The sequence below is a fragment of the Leucoraja erinacea genome, chromosome 38 (genome assembly GCF_028641065.1).
Source record: "Leucoraja erinacea ecotype New England chromosome 38, Leri_hhj_1, whole genome shotgun sequence".
Classification (NCBI taxonomy): Eukaryota; Metazoa; Chordata; class Chondrichthyes; order Rajiformes; family Rajidae; genus Leucoraja; species Leucoraja erinaceus.
Window position 1 is genome coordinate 2,084,965 of NC_073414.1, and position 24,219 is coordinate 2,109,183.

General features: G+C 49.5%; 2 protein-coding genes across 6 annotated transcripts in view; both read left to right on the forward strand.

The window, feature by feature from the left end:
* The window catches only part of LOC129714100 (protein phosphatase 1 regulatory subunit 37-like), a 32,408-nt gene extending 16,922 nt beyond the window's left edge, over window positions 1-15,486 (forward strand). Inside the window, exons 3-13 of the mRNA XM_055663568.1 lie at window positions 1,106-1,151; window positions 1,403-1,503; window positions 2,818-2,937; window positions 4,255-4,405; window positions 5,953-6,108; window positions 7,141-7,253; window positions 9,178-9,319; window positions 9,573-9,739; window positions 10,826-11,678; window positions 12,277-12,369; window positions 14,247-15,486. Coding sequence (XP_055519543.1) covers window positions 1,106-1,151; window positions 1,403-1,503; window positions 2,818-2,937; window positions 4,255-4,405; window positions 5,953-6,108; window positions 7,141-7,253; window positions 9,178-9,319; window positions 9,573-9,739; window positions 10,826-11,678; window positions 12,277-12,359 — 1,932 coding nt within the window. The 3' untranslated portion in view covers window positions 12,360-12,369; window positions 14,247-15,486. The remainder of the gene's footprint in view (window positions 1-1,105; window positions 1,152-1,402; window positions 1,504-2,817; window positions 2,938-4,254; window positions 4,406-5,952; window positions 6,109-7,140; window positions 7,254-9,177; window positions 9,320-9,572; window positions 9,740-10,825; window positions 11,679-12,276; window positions 12,370-14,246) is intronic.
* Window positions 15,487-21,459: 5,973 nt separating this feature from the next.
* clasrp (CLK4-associating serine/arginine rich protein) overlaps window positions 21,460-24,219 on the forward strand; it is a 36,514-nt gene continuing 33,754 nt past the window's right edge. For 2 of the 5 annotated variants that reach the window (XR_008726317.1, XM_055663570.1), the window contains exons 1-3: window positions 21,468-21,540; window positions 23,106-23,246; window positions 23,821-23,918. Coding sequence is in view for 4 of the 5 variants with exons in the window: in XM_055663570.1 (XP_055519545.1) it covers window positions 23,148-23,246; window positions 23,821-23,918 (197 nt within the window). In the remaining variant the exon portion in view is untranslated. Of the gene's footprint in view, window positions 21,565-23,105; window positions 23,247-23,820; window positions 23,919-24,219 lie in introns of all 5 variants that reach the window. The other 3 variants (XM_055663573.1, XM_055663574.1, XM_055663572.1) reach the window with 3 other exon arrangements.

Genomic DNA, 24,219 nt, shown 5'->3' on the forward strand with positions numbered 1-24,219 from the left:
CCCATGATTTTTCTCAGTTTCCTGCCATACTCCAAAATCATACATGTTTGCAGGCTCATTGGCTTCTGTAAATTGTAAATTGTCCCTGGTATGTTGGATAGAACTAGTGTACGGGGTGATCGTTGGTCGGCGAAGACTGAAGGGCCTGTTTCCATGCTGTATCTCTAAACTAAACTAAACTAAAAAGCTGCTCTAGTTTCCTATGCAGCTTGTGTTACGTTTTATTTCGCCGTAAACTGTGAAGTGTTTGGGAACATTCTTCCCTCTCCTTCTCTCACTGGCAGCTAAACACCAGAGGGGTGGTTGAAGGGCACTATCACAGCATTTACAAGGCACCAGGACAGGAAAGGTTTGGAGGGGTATGGGCTAAGCGTGGACAAATGGGATTGGCTTCCATGGGGTATCTTGGACGAGTTGGGCCGAAGGGCCTGTTTCCGTGCTGTTTGACCGGGCGTACAGGAGGAACTCAGCAGGTCAGGCAACACCTGGAGGGGGAATGGATGGGTGACATTTTCAGATTCAGATTCAGATTCAGATTCAATTTTAATTGTCATTGTCAGTGTACAGTACAGAGACAACGAAATGTATTTAGCATCTCCCTGGAAGAGCGACATAGCAAACGATTTGAATAAATAATAATAAGTGTCCGGGGGGGGGTGGTGATTGGCAGTCACCGAGGTACGTTGTTGAGTAGAGTGACAGCCGCCGGAAAGAAGCTGTTCCTCGACCTGCTGGTTCGGCAACGGAGAGACCTGTAGCGCCTCCCGGATGGTAGGAGGGTAAACAGTCCATGGTTGGGGTGAGAGCAGTCCTTGGCGATGCTGAGCGCCCTCCGCAGACAGCGCTTGCTTTGGACAGACTCAATGGAGGGGAGCGAGGAACTGGTGATGCGTTGGGCAATTTTCACCACCCTCTGCAATTTTGCGTCAAGACTTCTTCAGTTTTACCGAAATGTTTTCTGTCCGTTCCCTCCCCGCCGAGTTCCTCCAGCACTTTGTGTTTTTCTCAAGAGTCCAGTATCTGCTATCTTTTGTGTGTCCACTGTGTACATGCAGTTAGTGTGTTTTTTTTTCCCGACTTAATGGTCATGTTTCCTGTTTTGCAGGAATTTAATCATCTGTCGCAGAGATTGGACTGCCTGGATCTAAAGGGTAAGGCAGCAAGTAAAATACACCACTTCAAATAATTTACCAGGCTTTTTCCTGCCCCATCTCTCGTCCCCAGCTGTCCTTCACCCATTGTCTCTCAATTCCCTGCCTGGCCCACTGAGTTTTTCCATTCCCTCCACAGATGCTGCCTGACCTGCTGAGTTGCTCCAGCAGTTTGTGTTTTGGGTTGGGGAATTTGTCACTTGATTAAATCTTTGGTTTCATTCAAAGGTAGTTTATTTATTTTTTTTCAGGGGAGAAATTGGACTACAAAGGTTCGGAGGCCTTGGAAGAGGTTTTTAAACGGGTCCAGTTCAAGCTGGTGGACTTGGAGGCAACCAGCTTAGACGAAGATGTGAGCTATTTAAATATCTTTATCAATATATAAACCTCCATTGTGGATTTGTTAGTTCACATTTTTCATTTGGCTGCTGTCTTTCGTCATGTAATTGTACATTAATGCTATGGTGGGTGGTGGTTTTAGGGCCAGGTTTCAATTGTATTAAGAATGTTTGAGAGAGAACTGCAGATGCTGGAAAAATCGAATGTGGACAGAAATGCTGGAGAAACTCAGCGGATCAGGCAGCATCTATGGACTGTACCGAAGGAATAGGTGACGTTTCGGGACAAGACCCTTCTTCAGACTGATGTCGGGGGGGCTAGTCTGAAGAAGGGTCTCGACCCGAAACGTCGCCTACTCATTCGCTCCATAGATGCCGCCTCAGCCGCTGAGTTTCTCCATTTCTCCAGCATTTTTGTCTACACAATTGTATTGCTGCCAATTTAAACAAGTATCTTGCTATTGTTGTGTGTGTGTGTGTTTTTGTGAGTGTCCTGTGTAATGGATTCCTGCCTGCTTAACTGGCACATAGATGAAGCCCTTCCCTTCATGAATACTGTAGCTCCTTTGTGGCCCCTGCCCTGATCCCAGCTGGATATATACATGGTGGGTGGTGTGTGATTCTAGTGAGTGTAGGCCCATGTGCTGTGTAGCCCACAAGAACTCAATGCCAACCTATACACTAGAGTCAGCCCAACTTGCCCACGCCGACCAACGTGCCCCATCTACACTGGTCTTGATTAGTGCATTGTGTCAGAGGTTACGGGGAGAAGGCAGGAGAATCGTGATCATAATAATCCTAATCATACTTTATTAGCCAAATATGTTTTGCAACATACAAGGAATTTGATTTGCCAAGTCAGTCATACTAATAAAAAAGCCACAGAACACACAAAATACATTTTAACAAGAACATCCACCACATTCCTCACTGTGATGGATGGCCAAAAAAAAATCGGAAGAAGGGTCTCGACCCGAAACGTCGCCTATTTCCTTCGCTCCATAGATGCTGCCTCACCCGCTGAGTTTCTCCAGCATTTGTGTCTACCTTCAGTTTTCCAGCATCTGCAGTTCCTTCTTGAACAAAAGTTCAATCTCTTCCCTTCTTATTCCTCCAGAGGTCGGGGGCCTCTAACCTTCTGTTGACGGGACGATCTTACTCCTCCAGCTGGAGAAACGGAGGTCAGGGGCCTCTAACCTTCACATATAGGACGATCTTACTCCTATACTGGGCAGAGGGGTGGCTATCAGAGTAAGATCCAGCTTTCATTTTACCTATTTTCTTTTTAGAAGAGTTTGCAACTAACTTTTGCTGTGCTTTCCCATTAGGGTGCGTCGGCATTATTTGACATGATAGAATATTACGAGTCGGCAACCCAGCTGAATATCTCCTTCAACAAACACATCGGGACGCGGGGCTGGCAGGCTGCGGCCCACATGATGAGGAAGGTACACACCACCACTTGCTCATTGGCTTGCTTCCTTCCCCATTCTGAAGTCTGAAGAAGGGTTTCGGCCCAAAACGTTGCCTATTTCCTTCGCTCCATAGATGCTGCTGCACCCGCTGAGTTTCTCCAGCATTTTTGTCTGCCTTCCTTCCCCAAACCCCAGTGCTCTGTGGACAATACAGTACGGGGGTCGGTGATTATGGGGAGAAGGCAGGAGAATGGGATTAGGAGGAAGAGATCGATCAGCCGCGATTGAATGGCAGAGTAGACTTGATGGGCCGAATGGCCTGATTCTGCTCCCATCACTTATGATCTTATGACATTACCACCACATGAAGCAGCACCAGAGTATAATACCCAATGCTGATTTCATCTGGGCCACTGACAAGTCAGATTGAATTGAAAACCCAAGGCCTTGGAAGTTTATTTTTTACCAATTTATTCCAAGAGTTTCCTGTCTGTTCCTTTAGGATGCGTCGGCATTGTTTGGCATGATAGAATATTACAATGATGTGCGGAGTATTCTCTGCTTTTACTGCATTCTCTAATGGGATCACTGACCACTGCCCACCATCATCAGCCATATAACCATGTAACAATTTACAGCACGGAAACAAGCCATCTCGACCCTTCTAGTCCGTGCCGAACACATAATCTCCCCGAGTCCCATATACCTGCGCTCAGACCATAACCCTCAGGCCATGATCACATTGACAATACACAATAGACATTAGGTGCAGGAGTAGGCCATTCGGCCCTTCGAGCCAGCACCGCCATTCAATGTGATCATGGCCAATCATCCCCAATCAGTACCCCGTTCCTGCCTCCTCCCCATATCCCCTGACTCCGCTATCTTTAAGAGCCCTATCTAGCTCTCTCTTGAAAGCATCCAGAGAACAGGCCTCCACCGACCTCTGAGGCAGAGAATTCCACAGACTCATCAACTCTCTGTGTGAGAAAGTGTTTCCTCGTCTCCGTTCTAAATGGCTTACTCCTTATTCTTAAACTGTGTGGCCCCTGGTTCTGGACTCCCCCGTTGAATGGCTGGTACTGGCTTCAAGGGCCGGATGGCCTACTCCTGCACCTATTGTCTATTGGCATTTTCTGGCTCATCGCAGATGCAGTCATAAACCAGTGGGAATATTAATTGTCCAGCCTGCACCTGCCTCCAACTCACACAGCCGTCCCCCTCCCAAGCTTACAAGGCGGAGACTCTAGTCCTTGACATTTCCACCCTGTGATAGTTGTCTGCACGAGCTATGCCGCTGATAATTTTCCATTCTTGTTCATGTTGATCTCGGGCTCCTCCACGACACAGACCAGCTGCCTGCAGTACCTGGACGCCAGAAACACGCCGCTGCTTGACCACTCCGCGCCGTTTGTGGCTCGTGCTCTGCGGATCAGCAGCAGCCTGGTGGTGCTTCACCTGGAAAACGCCAGCTTGTCCGGGCGGCCACTTATGCTCCTGGGTAAGGCACAGCGTCCGGTCATCGTTCCTACCATCGGCGGTGTGGGGGGGGGGGGGCCTGCTCTCCTGGCTTTGAAAGAAGGAATGCCTTTAGTTTGACAGTAGACACAAAATGCTGCCGTAACTCTGCAGGACAGGCAGCATCTCTGGAGAGAAGGAATGGGTGACTTTTCGGGTCTCGAGTCGAGACCCGAAACGTCACCCATTCCTTCTCTCCAGAGATGCTGCCTATCCCGCTGGTCTCCAGAGATGCTGCCTATCCCGCTGGTCTCGAGTCGAGACCCGAAACGTCACCCATTTCCTTCTCTCCAGAGATGCTGCCTATCCCGCTGGTCTCGAGTCGAGACCCGAAACGTCACCCATTCCTTCTCTCCAGAGATGCTGCCTATCCCGCTGGTCTCGAGTCGAGACCCGAAACGTCACCCATTCCTTCTCTCCAGAGATGCTGCCTATCCCGCTGGTCTCGAGTCGACCCGAAACGTCACCCATTCCTTCTCTCCAGAGATGTTGCCTATCCCGCTGGTCTCGAGTCGAGACCCGAAACGTCACCCATTCCTTCTCTCCAGAGATGCTGCCTATCCCGCTGGTCTCGAGTCGACCCGAAACGTCACCCATTCCTTCTCTCCAGAGATGCTTCCTGTCCCGCTGAGTTACTCCAGCATTTTGTGTCTACCTTCAATTTAAACCAGCATCTGCAGCTCTTTCTTACACAAGATTTCAGTTCAGTTCACTTTCGATTATGGTCACCATTGAAAGCATTTTATCGGGATGCACCACAGCTTGGTCCGGGGACAGCTGTATCCAAGACCGCAAGATATTTTAGGGAATTGTGGACGCAGCCCAGACCATCGCACAAACTAACCTCCCTTGTATTGATCAGTCTGGAGAAGGGCCACGACCCGAAACATCACAAAATCCTTCTCTCCAGAGATGCTCCCTGTCCCGCTGAGTTGTGGCCCTGTCCCACGGTACGAGTTCATTCCAAGAGTTCTCCCGAGTTTGCCCTGATTCCAACTCGGAGATTTACGGAAATGGCCGCTTGTCGGTACTCGGGGCTCTCGTGGACATTTTCCGACATGTTAAAAAATCTTCACGAGTCTTCCCGTGCTTACCTGCCGTTAGCGAGTCTTCCCGAGTACCTGCCGTTAACGTTACAAGCCGCTAAGAGACGTCCCCGAGCTCCGATGTACCCGCTACATTCATTCTCCGTGCTTACCACGATTTTGATTTTTTTTTTTTAAACTCGGGAGAGCTCTTGGAATGAACTCATACCGTGGGACAGGGCTATGACTTCAGCATTTTGTGTCTGTCTTCCCTTCCATTTGACTCCATTTATAACTCGCGCTGTCGCGGCAAGGCCAGCAGCATATTCAAGGACGAGACAATTGCCCTTAGTCAGGATCAAACCTGGGTCTCTGGTGCTGTGAGGCAGCAGCTCTACCCCACCGTGCCACCCAAGTTCCTCCAGCATTTTGCATCTTTTCTCGGTCTGCGGTTCTCTCCTACACAAACCGCGTCTCACTGTGAGCTTGCTCTTCCTCCCGACAGCAACCGCCCTGAAGATGAACATGACGCTACGGGAGCTGTTTCTGGCCGACAACAAGCTGAACGGGCTGCAGGACTCCGCACAGCTGGGTAACCTGCTGAAGTTCAACTGTACCATCCAGCTCCTTGATCTACGCAACAATCACATCCTAGACTCAGGTACGCAGCCTCTATTTCCCCTGCCCCCCACTTCCACGGCAGCAAGCAGTGTTTCACACCCACTGGTAGTAGAAACAGACAATAGGTGCAGGAGGAGGCCACTCGGCCCTTCGAGCCAGCACCGCCATTCAACATGAGCATGGCCCCTGCACCTGCTTTCTCCCCATATCCTTTGATTCTGTTATAGAAACATAGACAATAGGTGCAGGAGTAGGCCACTCGGCCCTTCGAGCCAGCACCGCCATTCAACATGAGCTTGGCCCCCGTACTAGTACCCCGTTCCTGCTCTATCCCCTTATCCTTTGATTCCATTATAGAAACATAGAAAACAGGTGCAGGAGAAGGCTATTCAGCCCTTCGAGCCAGCACGGCCATTCATTGTGATCATGGCTGATCGTCCCCAATCAATAACCTGTGCCTGCCTTCTCCCCATATCCCTTGACTCCACTAGCCCCTAGAGCTCTATCTAACTCTCTCTTAAGTCCATCCAGTGACTAGGAGCTAAATCTAACTCATCTTGAATCCATCCAGTGATTGGCCTCCACTGCCTTCTGTGTCAATGACTCTATGATTCTTTATTGTCACATGTACCTTGGCTTTAGAAACAGTGGGAATAACTATCACAGGGATGTCTTTAAGGGATTGGACAGGCTAGATGCAGGAAAAATGTTCCCCATGTTGGGGGAGTCCAGAACCAGGGGTCACACACAGTTTAAGAATAAGGGGTCGGCCATTTGGGACTGAGATGAGGAAAAACTTAATCAGCCAGAGAGTTGTGAATCTGTGGAATTATCTGCCACAGAAGGCAGTGGAGGCCAAATCACTGGATGTATTCTATAGGGAGTCAGATTTAGCTCTTGGGGCTAACGGAATCAAGGGATATGGGGAGAAAGATTTTGGATGATTAGCCATGATGCTGGGCTTTAAGGGCCGAATGGCCTACTCCTGCACCTATTTTGTATGTCTATATTTCTACGTGCTGCGAATACAATTGAACATTGCCTGACAGATTGCACGGTGCTGTATCCACAGGCCTAGCGTACATATCTGATGGGTTGAAGGAGCAGAGACAGGGGCTCGTCACTTTGGTCCTGTGGAATAACCAGCTGACCCACAATGGGATGACCTACATGGCAGCTGCCCTGGTGAGTTAAAATGGGCACTGATGTAACCTTGATTGTCGGCTGCCCTTGCACTGTCAAACTGTCCATGAATGTGAACCATCTGTGATCATGACCTTGCTATCTGTTGCCCTCGGCTTTGGTTGCACTGTTTAATATCAACCTGAACATTTAAAATATCTTTGATGCCTGTTATGAGGGATTTGCCTTTGCAAACTAATCAAACACTGAAGCCAAGGTTATAGACCGCCATCTTGTGCTGTCTTACAGACGATCTTTTCATCAGATTCCCGGGATGGCGGGACTGTCATATGCTGAGAGAATGGAGCGGCTGGGCTTGTACACACTGAAATTTAGAAGGATGAGAGGGGATCTTATTGAAACATGTAAGATTGTTCAGGGTGTGGACACGCTAGAGGCAGGAAACATGTTCCCGATGTTGGGGGAGTCCAGAACCAGGGGCCACACACACAGTTTAAGAATAAGGGGTCGGCCATTTGGAACAGAGATGAGGAAACACTTTTTTCTCACAGAGAGTTGTGAGTCTGTGGAATTCTCTGCCTCAGAGGGCGGTGGAGGCCGGTTCTCTGGAAACTTGCAAGAGAGAGCTAGATAGGGCTCTTAAAGATAGTGGAGTCGGGGGATATGGGCAGGAATGGGGTACTGATTGGGGATGATCAGCCATGATCACATTGAATGGCGGTGCAGGCTCGAAGGGCCGAATGGCCTCCTCCTGCACCTATTGTCTATTGTCTACTGATTGGTTTTTGACAAATTAAATGGCTTCAGTGTATCATAGTTCTGCTAATTCCCTTTTTTTTCTGATCCTGTTTCCCTCGTGTTTGGATCATTCGATGAACAGGTTGGCTGGACCTGCTTTGTAAAGCCCCTTGCGATGTTAGGGGGGCTGACACAGTGAGGCAACAGTAGAGCCACTGCCTCACAGCGCCAGAGACCCGGGTTCAATCCTGACCTCCGGTGCTGTCTGTGGAGCTTGTACACTCTCCCTGTGACCACGTGGGTTTCCTCCGGGTGCTCCGGTTTCCTCCCACAGCCCAAAAATGTGCGGGTTTGTAGGTGAATTAAATTGATGGGAATGCCTGGAGAATAAGGTGGGATTAGTGAAGGATTGGTGTTGATGGATAGTGCAGACTCGCTGGGCCGAAGGGCCTTTCTCTTAGGGCGACACAGTGAGGCAGCTATATAGTTGCACCTTACAGCACCAGAGACTCAGGTTCGATCCTGACTAATGGTGCTCCCTGCATGGACTTTGTACATAGAAACATAGAAATTAGGTGCAGGAGTAGGCCATTCGGCCCTTCGAGCCTGCACCGCCATTCAATATGATCATGGCTGATCATCCAACTCGGTATCCCGTCCCTGCCTTCTCTCCATACCCCCTGATCCCCTTAGCCACAAGGGCCACATCTAACTCCCTCTTAAATATAGCCAATGAACTGTGGCCTCAACTACCCTCTGTGGCAGAGAGTTCCAGAGATTCACCACACTCTGTGTGAAAACTGTGAACGTTCTCCCTGTGACTGTGACTTTTCTCCAGGTGCTCCAGTTTCCTCCCATACTCCAAAGACATACAAGTTTGTCGGTTGATTCGCTTTGCTAACATTGTAAATTGTCCCTAGTCTGTAGGGTAGTGCTAGAGTACGGGCTGTGTGTGAGATCGCTGGTTGGGCTGACAGGTCTGTTTCCTCGCTGTGTCTCTAAAGATGTTGGATACTCCCAAGTGAATTACCTTGGCCTCCTCCTTCCTGAAGAAATCCCATATCACTGGCTCAAGTTTATAGCTGCTCCAGTAAGCCTTTCATTGAATTTCAGGCTTTATTTTCAGTGCTTCAAATGGACTCCAAGCGGAAAGGTTTTCATAGCAATGTCAACAAACATGAGTTGGATTTAAACCGGATCCCTTTAATTCAATTGTTTCTTCCCTCAGCCTTACACATTGAGTTTGGAGACGCTAAATCTTGGTCACAATTCTATCGGGAACGAAGGTGTGCATAAATTAAAGGATGGATTGATTGCAAACAGGTCGGTGCTGCGGCTGGGATTGGCATCTACAAAGCTCACATGTGAAGGTAAGGACCATAAATACAAGAGTCTTGATGAATGCTGGTGAATGAATGGCTCGAATCAAGCCATGCACTGTGTATAGATACAGGATAAGGGGGTTAAAGTCCGATCAAAGATAGTCCGAGGGTCTCCAACAAGGTCGATTGTAATATGTACAGTCTTTCCGCTGACTGGTTAGCATACAACAAAAAAGCTTTTCACTGTACCTCGGTGCAAGTGACAATAAACTAAATGTAATCAATGGCATTCTTTCCCCAGGTGCCGTGGCCGTGGCAGAGTTCATCGCCGACAGTCCCCGCCTGCTCCGGCTGGATCTGCGTGAGAATGAGATCAAGACCGGTGGGCTGATGGCTCTCTCACTGGCTCTCAAAGTCAACCATTCACTGCTGAGGCTCGACCTGGACAGGGAGCCCAAGAAGGAAACGGTTGGTGTTTGCCCGAAAATCTCCGTTATAAAACGGTGCTGTCTTTGGGGAGTTAGCACGCGTTCTCCCCAAGTGACCGCGCGGGTTTCCTCCGGGTGCTCCGGTTTCCTGCCGGTTTGCAGGTTAATCGGCCCTATGTAAATTGTCCCCCTGGTGCGTAGTGAGCCGGTGAGAAAGCGGGATGACATACAACTAGTGTGAGTCGGTGTCGACTCGGTGGGCCGAAGGGCCTGTTTCCATGCTGTTTCACGAGATACAGCGGTTCACGAGATTGATCCCTGAGATGGAGGGACTGTCATATGAGGAAAGATTGAAAAGACTAGGCTTGTGTTCACTGGAGTTTAGAAGGATGAGGGGAAATCTTATAGAAACCTATAAAATTATAAAAGGACTGGACAAGCTAGATGCAGGAAAGATGTTCCCAATGTTGGGCGAGTCCAGAACCAGGGGCCACACAGTCTTAGAATAAAGGGGAGGTCATTTAAGACTGAGGTGAGAAAAAACGTTTTCATCCAGAGAGTTGTGAATTTGTGGAATTCCCTGCCACAGAGGGCAGTGGAGGCCAAATCACTGGATGGATTTAAGAGAGAGTTAGATAGAGCTCTAGGGGCTGGTGGAGTCAAGGGATATGGGGAGAAGACAGGCACGGGTTATTGATTGGGGACGATCAGCCATGATCACAATGAATGGCGGTGCTGGCTCGAAGGGCCGATATGTTTCCATTTTTCTATCTTTCTATCTTTCAATGAATCGAAGCAAAAGTTGCAGGATAATCGGCCCTCTATAAACTGCCCTGAGTGTGTCGCGAGTAGATGAGAAAGAGGGATAGCAGAACTAGTGTGAACGGGTGATCGATGGTCGGTGTGCACTCGATGGGCTGAAGGGCCTGTTTCCACACCATCAATCAATAAATCAAATTGAAGAACTACTCGCTGAAGCCCATAACATATTTCTTCTATCTCGTTAAATGCATGTGACCACAGACCCACCAACGCCGACACACACTATATATAACCTGTAGATTGATTCTGAAATAGAATTCAAGGGCAGAAGCTGTGAATGAAAGCCCCGTTCTTTTCTACTCAGGTCAAGAGCTTCATCGAAACTCAGAAGGCTCTCCTCACTGAAATACAAAATGGTTGCAAGAGGAATTTCATTCTGGCCAAGGAAAAAGAGGAGAAGGATCAGAAGATGCGGCAGTCTGCCTCCATGCCCGAGATCACCGTGACTCTGTGCGAGAAAACGGAGGCGTGCCAGGGAGATCGGGCCTGCCCGAAGGAGGAGAGCCCGGCGGACGGGAATGGCCAGGAGGGGGTGACTGGGACTGCCGAGGAGTCGGGTGGCGTTGGTGAGTCTGTGGTGACGTCCTGCACCGTGGAATGTAACCGGCATTCGGCAGGGAGAGAGAAGCCGAAGCTTGACTCTGAACAGACGGCTGCGGAGAAGGAGACGGAGATGGAGACGGAGGTGGAATGTGGAACCAGCCCGGTCACGGAGTCACCGTCGGCAGGGTCAGAGAGCCCGGCTGAGATCTCTTCACCAAACACTGAGGTGCTGGTGTCCAGCCCCGGCAGGGGTCACAAGGTGTTTTTTGTGACCAGAGTGGAAAGCCCACCAGAGGACCCCGACAAACATGAGCGGCAGTGGCTGCAGGAGGCGTTGCAAAACAAGAAGAATAGGGCCATATCGGACCCCGCAGCAGCGGTGACCGTGACTGTTCCAGCCCCCGGCTCTGACAGGAGGCTCCACAACCCGGATAAGTCGGCAGAAACCGCCGGGCACGACTTTGAGACGGTCTGCGCCAAAGACTGTGATCACGTGATGAACGGGGCTGCCTTGCCAAACGGAGTCAAAGCCAACCTGGTGCAGAGACTGCCGGAGGGCGCGGTGTTGCCCGCGGGGAGGGATGGCAAAGCCGTGAGCTGCAACGTCGAGCAAGGTAAACGCATGCTCTCATTCCACCGCTCCCAATCAGCAGGTGTTCATGCTCCTTAGTTTTATCTGTACGGAGTTTGTACGTTCTCCCCGTGACCACATGGGCCTGCTCTGGTTTCCCCCCACATTCGAAAGATGTGTGGGTTTGTAGGTTAATTGGCTTGGTAAACGTATAACAATTGTCCCTAGTGTGTGTGCAGGATAGTGTTAATGTGTGGGGATCGCTGGTCGGCACGGACCCGGTGGGCCGAAGGGCCTGTTTCCGTGCTGTATCTCTAAACTAAACTAAACTTTACAGTGTGAATGCTGAGGTTAGTATGATTAACCCACCACCACCTCTCCATTCCCTGCCTATCTAAACTGCCAATCGTGTCTGACTCCACCACTACCCCAGGCAAAAGAAAACGGTAGACAAAAGTACTGGAGAAACTCAGCGGGTGCGGCAGCATTTATTGAGCGAAAGAAATAGGCAACGTTTCGGGCTGAAAGAAAAACATCTTGAAATGTTGCCCCTTGACACTTAGTTTCTGCCTGTCTCCCCTATCCATGCCTCTCATTATTTTATTTAATATACTAATAGATCTAATTTTTTCTCTTTAAAGAGTTTACAACTCCTAAAACCGAAAAGGAATTGGAGGAGTTATTGCTGGAAGCGAGCCAGGAGACCTGCCGTGAAACGTCGTGAAATATAAGTGGTAAGGAACTATTATGGATGGACACAAAATGCTGGAGTAACTCAGCGGGACAGGCAGCATCTCTGGAGAGAAGGAATGGGAGGCATTTCGGGTCAAGACCCTTCTTCCCGACACGAAACGTCACCCATTCCTTCTCTCCATAGATGCTGCCTGTCCCGCTGAGTTACTCCAGCATTTTGTGTCTACCTTCGATTTTATCCAGCATCTGCAGTTTCTCAACACTTTAGTTTAGAGATACTGCAGGGAAAACAGGCCCTTCAGCTCACCTAGTCCTCGCCGACCAGCGATCCCCTCACATTAACACAAGCCTACACACACTGGGGACAATTTACACTTATACCAAGAGTATAGGAGCAGGGAGGTTCTACTGCAGCTGTACAGGGTCTTGGTGAGACCACACCTGGAGTATTGCGTACAGTTTTGGTCTCCAAATCTGAGGAAGGACATTATTGCCATAGAAGGAGTGCAGAGACGGTTCACCAGACTGATTCCTGGGATGTCAGGACTGTCTTATGAAGAAAGACTGGATAGACTCGGCTTGTACTCTCTAGAATTTAGAAGATTGAGAGGGGATCTTATTGAAACTTACAAAATTCTTAAGGGGTTGGACAGGCTAGATGCAGGAAGATTGTTCCCAATGTTGGGGAAGTCCAGAAGAAGGGGTCACAGTTTAAGGATAAGGGGGAAGTCTTTTAGGACCGAGATGAGAAAAACATTTTTCACACAGAGAGTGGTGAATCTGTGGAATTCTCTGCCACAGAAGGTAGTTGAGGCCACACAGTTCATTGGCTATATTTAAGAGGGAGTTAGATGTGGCCCTTGTGGCTAAGGGGATCAGGGGGTATGGAGAGAAGGCAGGTACGGGATACCGAGTTGGATGATCAGCCATGATCACATTGAATGGCGGTTCAGGCTCGAAGGGCCGAATGGCCTACTCCTGCACCTAATTTCTATGTTTCTATACAAATCCAAGCCAATTATCCTACAAACCTGCACGTGTTTGAAGGTGTGAAAAGAAACCGAAGATCTCGGAGAAAACCCCCACACAGTTTACAGGGAGAAAGTACAAACTCTGTACAGACAGCACCTGTAGTCAGGATCGAACCCGGATCTCTGGTGCTGCAAACGCTATAAGGCAGCAACTCTACCGCTGCGCCACCATGCCGTCCTATCTTTTAGCTTTTCACCTTCATCTACATTTAGACAATAGACAATAGGTGCAGGAGTAGAGGCCATTTGGCCCTTCGAGCCAGCACCGCCATTCAATGTGATCATGGCTGATCGTCCACAATCAGTACCCCGTTCCTGCCTTCTCCCCATATCCCCTGACTCCGCTATCTTTAAGAGCCCTATCTAGCTCTCTCTTGAAAGCATCCAGAGAACCGGCCTCCAACGCCCTCTGAGGCAGAGAATTCTATAGACTCACCACTCACTGTGAGAATGTGTTTCCTCGTCTCCGTTCTAAATGGCTTGCTCCCTATTCTTAAACTGTGGCCTCTGGTTCTGGACTCCCCCAACATTGGGAACGTGTTTCCTGCCTCTAGCGTGTCCAAACCCTTAACAATCTTATATGTTTCAATGAGATATCCTCTCATCCTTCTAAACTCCAGAGTGTACAAGCCCAGCTGCTCCATTCCCTCAGCATATGACAGTCCCGCCATCCCGGGAATTAACCTTGTAAAGACATTTGGACAGGAACATGGTTAGGAAAGGTTGCGCGGGATATAGGGCAAAAGCAGGCAGGTGTGACTAGTGTAGATGAGGCTTCATTGTTGGAGTGGGCAAGTTGGGCTGAAGGGCCTGTTTCCGTGCTGGATCACTCCACGGCTCTACAACAAAGCATTAACTTTCAACATGTGTTTTGTGTTCTTTTGCAGTGTCTGCCGGGTCCCGTTGGATGTACTGACCTCGATGATAGATGCCTGTGTGGCTTTCCCCCTCTCCCCACCCGTCCCCTTCCTCCTCCTCCTCCTCCACTTCCTCCTCAACGGCAGCAACAACAACAACAACAACAACAAAAGAAAAACACTTTCCTCCCTGACCTCTGCTCGCTGCCCCTGGGTGTGGGGGGGGGGGAGGCTTCCTCCTCGCTGTGTCCGCGGCTCCCCTTTGCAGGGGAGAAACGGGTCGGGAACATTGAGTCCGGGATCTGAACAAACCAGGCAACTCCTGGACCTGTAGATTTCCTCCGTGATACTGTATATGTAACAGGGCCTGGATTAACCCATGATCCACAACGTTAGATTTCCCTTCCTTCGCGACTGTTGCCAGAGATTTTAGTACTAACAGGGTAGGACCAATATTGTAGAGACCAGTCTCTCCCTCTCTTCCTCCCTCCCTCCCTCCCTATACTGATCGCTGGTCTCCACTGTAAGTGTTTTCATGGTGATTTTATTAGCACTATCTGTGTGTGTGTGTGTGTGTGTTTGTGAACAGTGGGAATCGAAACAAAAAACAGTAAAGGGAACTTTCATCCCACTTACTGTTTCTGTTGTATCTCACCCTGTGAGTTTTATTTTTTTTAAATTTCTTTTCCCCCTTTAGATTAGAAGTTATTTATTTTTGGTCTTGATCATTATGGGCGTTTGGGTTAATATGTTTAGGAGTGGCCGGGTGGGGTTTGCGCCTGAAGAGATAGTGGTTTGGACCGGCGCGGCTTCTCGTGTAGGGTTGAGGTCCCACCTGGGCCTGGTACCGGGCACGAGAGACCCCCTCACTTTCCAGATCACTTTTCGTGCCACTCGTCTAGAGATGAACACTATTTTAACTTGGTCAGTGACACTAGCCATAATCACTACAAAGCTGACCACTGGATCTTAGTGGATGTGAAGGCTAGTTTTGTACAAATGTGGCTGCTACATTTATAGAATTATAACAATAATAGCGAGTACAAGCCAGAGGAGAAAGCATCGATGTTTAGGTTGAGTTCATGAAGACTTCAGTCTTTTTTAGTTATCTTTCCAACCGTTTTATAAAGGCCAGTCTATCCAAGCGGTTTTCTGTTTGTTAATCTTTAAAAGGGGGGGGGAAGTGATTAAAACAAAAAGCTTTGGCAATGATTCTGGCTAAGGATGCTAAAAATGCCTGGTGACCTTTAACAGCACAGAGGGGGGAAAATATGCACGGAGGGGGGAAAATATTTCCACATTCCTGCAGCACATCCAATTTCCACCGATGCTATTTTGATAGACTGTTCCATCAGGTGGTGACATTTAGGACTAGAATTGTGCCCTAGGTGTGGATTGTTCTGTAGTTGTACGGCCAGCTTTGGGAATCTCCCCCCCCTCCCTCCTTTTTTTGCTTTTATCCCCTTGGCCCAAGTTGTGCTTATTTCCATCGTTACTTCGACCAAACCGCAGATGGCTACACGCCTAAACCACAGAAACGTTCCCCAGCCGCTGCAAATCTGTCGCTTGGATCATGCACTGCAACCTCTCGCTTTCTATCCAGTTATTCGGGGGAAAATTGATATCCAATCCATTGGTGTTTGGTGAATTAGAATTGAACGTGCTGGCAAACCACAACATCTGTAGACGATCAGATCAAGCCAACATCTGTAGACGATCAGATCATGCCAACATCTGTAGACAAAACAAACAGCTGGATATTCTAGACTAGACCGACGTCATCGTTGTGCAATTGTATATAAGTCCCATGCAAATCATTTGCTTCCAGCATTTCTCTGTTTATATTTTCAGACTCCAAGCTTGTTTTGCTTTTCGCCTTGAAAGTGTGCGATTTCCCCCCGATGCATCAGGAGGGGAATAAAGCATGTGGCTTCAAGCTGATTATTTACGCTATGCCCCATTGCATCTGGACTGGCTGGCGAGCAGGCTGTTCTGTTTTTAGCCTGGCTGCTGGGGGGGTGGGGGGAAATATCACATAGGATGTGTATGCTATGATGTTTCCTGAAGCTGGCAGCCTCTGGAAGCTCTAAAGAACCGCATCTCTCTCCTTCCTCTCTCTGCCCCCTGGTCGAATTGCTTTGTGGTACAGGATTGTAAAACTGGACCTTTTATTCCCTCTATTGCGCGGAACAAGTGGAGAAATATGAAGACCATTTTTAAAATATATACATATATAAACCAAAATCGTCTTCCCTGGCGTTTACAATAGACAATAGGTGCAGGAGGAGGCCATTCGGCCCTTCGAGCCAGCACCGCCATTCAATGTGATCATGGCTGATCATCCCCCAACATCACGTGTTAATTTACGCTGCAAGCATTTAGAGACTCATTTTTGTTTGGTTTTCCTTTTAAATAAATGTCCATGTGGGAAAGCTGAAATTGGGGGGGGGTGGAGAGGGGAATGGGGGAGGTCCAAACATTTATTTTTTTATCTTGTCTGGGGGCAGGAACATTGTGCAAAGAGGTGAAGACTGGCCTGTGTGTGGAGTGGGGACATTGACTCCCAATTCTACCTCAGTGCTGTTTATGCTCACTGCGTTAGGCTCTGTTCCTTCACCAAGACTGCTTTATAGTCATTAAAAAATGTCGATAAGGAAAGATTAATAATAATAATAATAATGTGCAAACTCTGGTGGTTTTCCTGTTTTTTTTTTTAAACTGTCGAGAACAATAATGGCGAATAGGTGCAGGAGGAGTAGGCCATTCGGCCCTTCGAGCCAGCACCGCCATTCAATGTGATCAGTTGAGGCTTCAATGACCCATTCACTCATCCACAGGCTCTCCTGTGGTTTGAAGTGTGAATCTAGGGTGTTGTTGTTCTTGGTGTCTTGGTCCTCCAAAATATTCCAAATGGAATTTAAACTGGAGGTGGTGAAGGGAGGGTGTTTGTGGGGGTTGAGTGGCCGAGGTGTGCCTGTTTCTGGGGGTGGGGTGGGGTGTAGACGGATGATAGACACAAAATGCTGGAGTAACTCAGCGGGGCAGGCAGCATCTCTGGAGAGAAGGGATGGGTGACGTTTCTCAGTCTGAAGACTGGTCTCGACTATAGATGTCACTCATTCCTTCTCTCCGGTGTTTCGGGTCAGCCCAGTGTTGTTTCAAGCTGAAGGTAGACAAAAAAATGCTGGAGAAACTCAGCGGGACAAGCAGCATCTCTGGAGGAGAATGGAATGGGCGACGTTTCGGGGTCGAGACCCTTCTTCAGACAAGAACCCTTATGCAGCAAGACTGACTAAAAAAAAGACTGCAGGCGCCTTTACAGGCAGTGGTTGGCATACATGTTGACCCACGCCAACTTCACCTCTTCCCCAGTCTCACTCACACTTGAGGTGCCCGCATGGATGACCAGTTACGGTGGTGGGGCTGGCAGAGGAGAGAGGTCTATTTGACTTGACTCGAGGTGTCCAGTGAAATGAAAGTGGCATGCCTGCTGAAAGTGGATTGTGCAGAAAACAGAACAGAACAGGAGAGCTCACCTTGTGCAAGTACACCCCCATTTCCAAACAGTCTGTGCAAAGTGACCAAGGAAACGCATCTGACTTGTACAGACTGCACAGGAGCTTGTGGCAATCCCGTCAGCGCTAAACTGCAGAGGGGTTTGTATTTGAAAAGTGCAATAATTGTTCAGGGGTCGACCATTGAGAATAACTGCATGCAAGTTACAGTAGGACATGTAAATCTTGATGCTGTGACCTCCACACCCTGAAATGCAGCGGATCTGAATATAGTATAACACTATGTATAAAGATATGTGTTAACTGGTCGCCTTTTAAAGTCTGATTCTTTTTTTAATTTGTATCCTGATGTATTCTTCTGAGGGGTCTGTTGTGGTGATATAATTGTAGTTTTGGGTTTTATTTTGTTTCAGTTTGTTGTGTCAATTCTCTCTCTGCCACAATCGAGGACCAGTCCGACGGACCCAGAGGCTGGACCAGGCGGGGGGCTGCTAGATTCACGCCCCCAATCCTTTCGAAGACAGACACAAGAAGCTGGAGTAACTCAGCGGGACAGGCAGCATCTCCGGAGAATAGGAACAGGAGATGTTTCGGGCCGAGACCCTTCTTCAGCCTCATAGTCGGGGAGAGGAAGACTGGAGATATGGAAGGGGAAGGTGTGAACGTGACAGATCAAAGCAGTCGTTTGCACACCTTACCGTTCCATGTTTCTAGTCTGACTCTCAGTCTGAAGAAGTGGCTCGGCCCAAAACGTCACCCATTCCTTCTCTCCGGAGATGCGGTCTGACCCGTCGAGTTACTCCAGCTTTTTGTGTCTATCCTCGGGTTAAATCTGCAGCCTCTTCCCACTCCAATCCTTTCTCCTGTCAGTGGGGTTTTGGTTTATTTATAAGCCCCAGAGAGGAGTTGGAATCGCACATCAGAAGCCGCCGCCTCTCGTGAGGTTGTTGGTCCAACAAGACAACGGGGGACAGAGTGCTGGAGTAACTCAGCGGGTCAGGCAGCATCATGGATCTGTGGAGGCATGGATCTGTGGAGAACATGGATAGGTCAGGCAGCATCTGTGGAGAACATGGATAGACCAGGCAGCATCTGTGGAGAACATGGATAGGTCAGGCAGCATCTGTGGAGAACATGGATAGACCAGGCAGCATCTGTGGAGAACATGGATAGGTCAGGCAGCATCTGTGAAGAACATGGATAAGTCAGGCAGCATCTGTGAAGAACATGGATAGATGTCATTTTGGGTCAGGACCATTCTTCAGACCCAACCCAGAACGTCACCTGTCCATGTTCTCCACAGATGCTGCCTGGTCCATCCATGTTCTCCAGAGAAGGTACACAAAAATGCTGGAGTAACTCAGCGGGTGCAGCAGCATCTATGGGGCGAAGGAAATAGGAAATGGGCAACCCCTTCTTCGGTTCTCCAGAGGGCCGAACCCCTTCTTCAGTTCTCCAGAGATGCTGCCTGATCCATCCATGTTCTCCACAGATGCTGCCCAACCCGCTGAGTTACTCCAGCACTCTGTGTCCTTTTGCATATCAACCAGCATCTGCAGTTCTTTGTTTCTTCATTGTTGACTGCTGGTACAACAAGTTGTTCAACCAAGAATAAACACACATGCACCCAGTGCGGGCCTGGTTAATGTTTCCAACTGTGAAGGTCGGAAGCACCCGTGTCTGGAATAAAACGAACGGGAACAAAGTGGGAAAGACAGCCTCCCTGTGAGGGAGGTGTGACTTCACAGCAACCAATTTAATATTTGGCTTATTTTTCTGGTACGACACAAATTTTAGCACAGTGGCCCAAACCCACTCGGGACAATTGATGTGAGATTGACCTCGCTGTGAGGCAACCACCCAATGCCAATCCGGTTGCATCTATCGGAATCAGTACATGTGACTTGTTTTAACTAATGTTGTTGTGTTAACCAGGGCTCAGTCTGCTGCGTGGCGTTGTACCCTTTACCACAAGAGTCCCGTTGTGTCTATCTGTGGCGGTGGAGGAGGGCAAGTGTCCGGGCAAGCCGGTGTGGCCACCTGTCAGCGGGTGCAGGAGCATGAATCTCCCCGCTCGGTCAATGCGATACTTCCTCAACTCCCCCCACTTGTACAGACTACTCGATTAGTCTGTTGATTCTGTATAAGTGGACAAACTGTCCACTGACTGAGATGAACCGAATGCAAGTATGTGAGTTTTAAGCATCTTTGGATTTATTCAGAATCTTGGTTAACAAATAAAAATTTAAAAAAAAAACATTCTTAAGTCATACTGAGTTGTTGTGAAATTCTTTCTGTGCTGGGAATTTGGTGACAGACCGACCCACTCGCTGTTCAAGGAGAGGATCTCCAGTCTGAAGAAGGGTCTCATAGAAACATAGAAATTAGGTGCAGGAGTAGAGGCCATTCGGCCCTTCGAGCCTGCACCGCCATTCAATATGATCATGGCTGATCATCCAACTCGGTATCCCGTACCTGCCTTCTCTCCATACCCCCTGATCCCTTTAGCCACAAGGGCCACATCTAACTCCCTCTTAAATATAGCCAATGAACTGTGTGGCCTCAACTACCTTCTGTGGCAGAGAGTTCCAGAGATTCACCACTCTCTGTGTGAAAAAAGTTCTCCTCATCTCGGTCTCGACCCGAAACGTTGCCTATTTCCTTCGCTCCATAGATGCTGCTGCACCCGCTGAGTTCCTCCAGCATTTTTGTCTACCGTGGATCTCCAGTCCATATTATTCCTATCTCCACCTTCCCTATTCCAGCACATTCAGTTTATCTTCGCTTTCAACTTTGCACCTTAGAGATAAAGCGCGGAAACAGGCCCTTCGGCCCATCGAGTCCAGCCGACCAGCGACTATCCCACACACTAACATTATCCCACGCACAAGGGATGATTTACAATGTTGCCTATTATTAAGAAGAAGGGTTTCGGGGCTGAAACGTTGCCTATTTCCTTCTGTCCATAGATGCTGCTGCACCCGCTGAGTTCCTCCAGCATTTTTGTCTACCTTTGATTTTCCAGCATATAAACCATATAACAATTACAGCACGGAAACAGGCCATCTCGACCCTTCTAGTCCGTGCCGAACACGTATTCTCTCCTAGTCCCATCTACCTGCGCTCAGACCATAACCCTCCCATCCATATAACTATCCAATTTATTTTTAAATGATAAAAACAAACCTGCATTATCTTCATTATTCGATTTATATGAAATTAAATGAAATTGTCTGCCTTAACCGTAGGTGGGTTTGTAGGTTAATTGGCCTCTGTAAATTGCCTCTAATGTAGGGAGTGGATGAGGAAGTGGATTAACGTAGAACTGATGGTCAACATGGACTGCAGTTCCTTCTAGAACATCCTATTATTAACCATGTGCAGGAAGGAACTGCAGGTGCTGGTTTACACCGAAGAAAGACACAACATGCTGGAGTAACTCAGCGGGACAGGCAGCATCTGTGGAGAGAAGGAACGTGTGGGAGACCCTTCTTCAGACTGAGAGTCAGGGGCTGGTTTGTAATCAACCGCGGAACGGAACCGATCGCCTGGTGACGGGTTGCTGGGGGAACCTTTATCCAGGCGGGCCCGGTGCGGGGCGGAAGTGGCGGCGGGTTGCTGCTGTGCGGGGCGGAAGTTGCGGCGGGTTGCTGCTGTGCGGGGCGGGGGGACCTTTATCCCGGCGGGCCCGGTGCGGGGCGGAAGTGGCGGCGGCTGCAGCGGGGCGGAAGTGGCCGGGGAGGTTTTTGGCGCGTGCGCCGCCGCGCTGCGAGGAGGAGGAGGAGGCCGGAGTAAGATGGCGGAGTGAGGTTGTGAGGTTGGAGGCGCTGGGGGTAGGGGGGGGTCACTGTGGGGTCACGGGGGGGGGGGCGGGGGGTAGAGAGAGAGAGGGGGGGGGGGGACGGGGGGGGGGGTCAATGGGAATAGGGGCCTGGGGTACAGGGGGGGGAGAGAGAGAGAGGGGGAGGAGGGGGCTGAGGGGGAGAGGGGGGGGGCTGGGGTAGACAAGGGGGGGGGTCAATGGGGGGGGGGGAATGGGGAGGGGGGGTCAATGGGGGGGGGGGGGGGCTGGGGTACTGGGGGCGTCACTGGGAATAGGGGGGGTAGAGAGAGAGGGGGGGGGGGGAGGGCTGAGGGGGGAGGGGGGGAGGCTGGGGTACAGGGGAGTAGAGAGAGAGGGGGAAGGGCTGAGGGGGAGAGAGAGGGGGGTCACTGGGGTAGAGAGAGAAGGGGAGGGAGGGCCTGGGGGGGGGGGGGGGGGGGGGGGGGGGGTACAGGGGGGGGGGGTCACTGGGAATAGGGGTGCCAGGGTCACCAGGTCTGGTGGTGGCTCGAAGGGCCGAATGGCCTCCTCCTGCACCTATTTTCTATGTCTCTGTGGGGGTCACGGGGTCACTAGTTAGGGGGGGGGGGGGGGGGGGGGGGGTTGTTTCTTGCTCCTCCAAAATATTCCAAATGGAATTTAAACTGGAGGCGGTGGAGGGAGGACTTGAGCCAGAAAGGGTTTTTGGGAAGAAATAGCTACTTTAAATTTAGTTGCATCTGGTTGGGTAACTATGTTAGGGTGAAGACTATTATTCCATGCTTTAATTGTGCGGGGGAAGAACGAATTGCTGTACACATCTGCCTTAGTAGCTGGGATCACACTGGGTAGGGTAGGGTAGGGGGTCACTGGGACTGGGGGAAAGGTGACATCACAGTGTCACCAGGGCAACAGGGTTTTGGGGTCACCAGGGATAGGGGTCACTGGGTCTGGGGGGTTGGGGTCACCAGGCACTGGGGTGGTGCTGTTTTTTCACTCACTGGGTGGTGGGTTTATGGAACGAGCTGCCAGAGGAAGTAATTGAGGCATTTTGAAAAACGGGTTTATGAGTAGGATGGTTTAATGGAGATATCACGGGCCAAACGCAGGCAAACGAGACATAGAAACATAGAAATTAGGTGCAGGAGTAGGGGCCATTCGGCCCTTCGAGCCTGCACCATTCGCCATTCAATATGATCATGGCTGATCATCCAACTCAGTATCCCGTACCTGCCTTCTCTCCATACCCCCTGATCCCCTTAGCCACAAGGGCCACATCTAACTCCCTCTTAAATATAGCCAATGAACTGGCCTCAACTACCTAATAAGACTGGCTTCTTATTCTTGCCTGTGGCATGTACAGCCTAAAGTTGTGGGACAACTTTTTCTATTTGATTGTGCACGCCAGGTTGATTGTATTCGTTGAAACAGGGTGGACCACGTGATGGTTGCAATTCCACGAGACTAGCTGAGACAGGGCATGTTGGTCGGCATGGACGTGTTTTGGCTGAAGGGCCCGTTTCCGTGCTGTAACGGCTCTCTGTGACTACAACTGCAGCCTTTGTTTTTCAGGCTTGCGTTGTCGAGTACCTCGCCTCTCACCCGGGTTCCAGGATGTGGCACGAAGCGCGGAAACATGAGCGCAAGCTGCGCGGGATGATGGTGGATTACAAGAAGCGGGCGGAGCGCCGCAGAGAGTACTACGAAAAAATAGTGAGCTTGTTGGAATGTTCGGGCTCCGATTTGGGTCCCCTCTATTTTGTGTGCATTAGTGATGGGTTCATGTGTAGGAAACATAGCCATTCAGCCCTTCGAACCAACACCGCCATTCAATATGATCATGGCTGATCACTCAAAATCAGTACCTCGTTCCTACTTTCTCCCCATATCCCTTAATTCCTTTAGCCCTGAGAGCTACAAGGCCCTCCATAATGTTGGGGGAAAGACCCATCATTTAATTATTTGCCTCTATACTCCACAATTTGAGATTTGTAATAGAAAAAAAATCATATGTGGTTAAAGTGCACATTGTCAGATTTTAATAAAGGCCGTTTTATACATTTTGGTTTCAACATGTAGAAATTACAGCAGTGTTTATACATACTCCCCCCCCATTTCAGGGCACCATAATGTTCGGGACACAGCAATGTCATGTTTGGGACCAGCGATGCTGTCTGACCCTCTGAGTTACGCCAGCTTTTTGTGTCTAAAAAACCCCATCTATTGTGGGTGAATTTATCTTTGCTGTGTGGGGTTAACGTTGTCTTCATGGTGCTTTGTGTTACAGAAGAAGGACCCAGCGCAGTTCCTGCAGGTCCATGGCCGGTCATCCAAAATCCACCTGGATTCCGCTGTGGCCCTTGCTGCTGAAAGCCCCCTAAATATGTAAGTCCTTCTGCCTGAGTCTAGACCCCTTCGCCAGCTGCACCTTGATGCAGCTGGCTGCAGTGCTTTCCGCTTGCAGGGCACGAGCAGTCCGCTGCAAATCGGGCCGAAAAGTTGCCTATTTCCTTTGCGCCATAGATGCTGCCGCACCCGCTGAGTTTCTCCAGCATTTTTGTCTACCTCCCATTCAGATGTGCAGTCTCAGTGACTATTTCTCCACCCATTCTTTCTCCAGTGATGCTGCCTGTCCCGCTGAGCTACGCCAACATTATGTGTCTTATCTTCACTGAATATTTGCTTT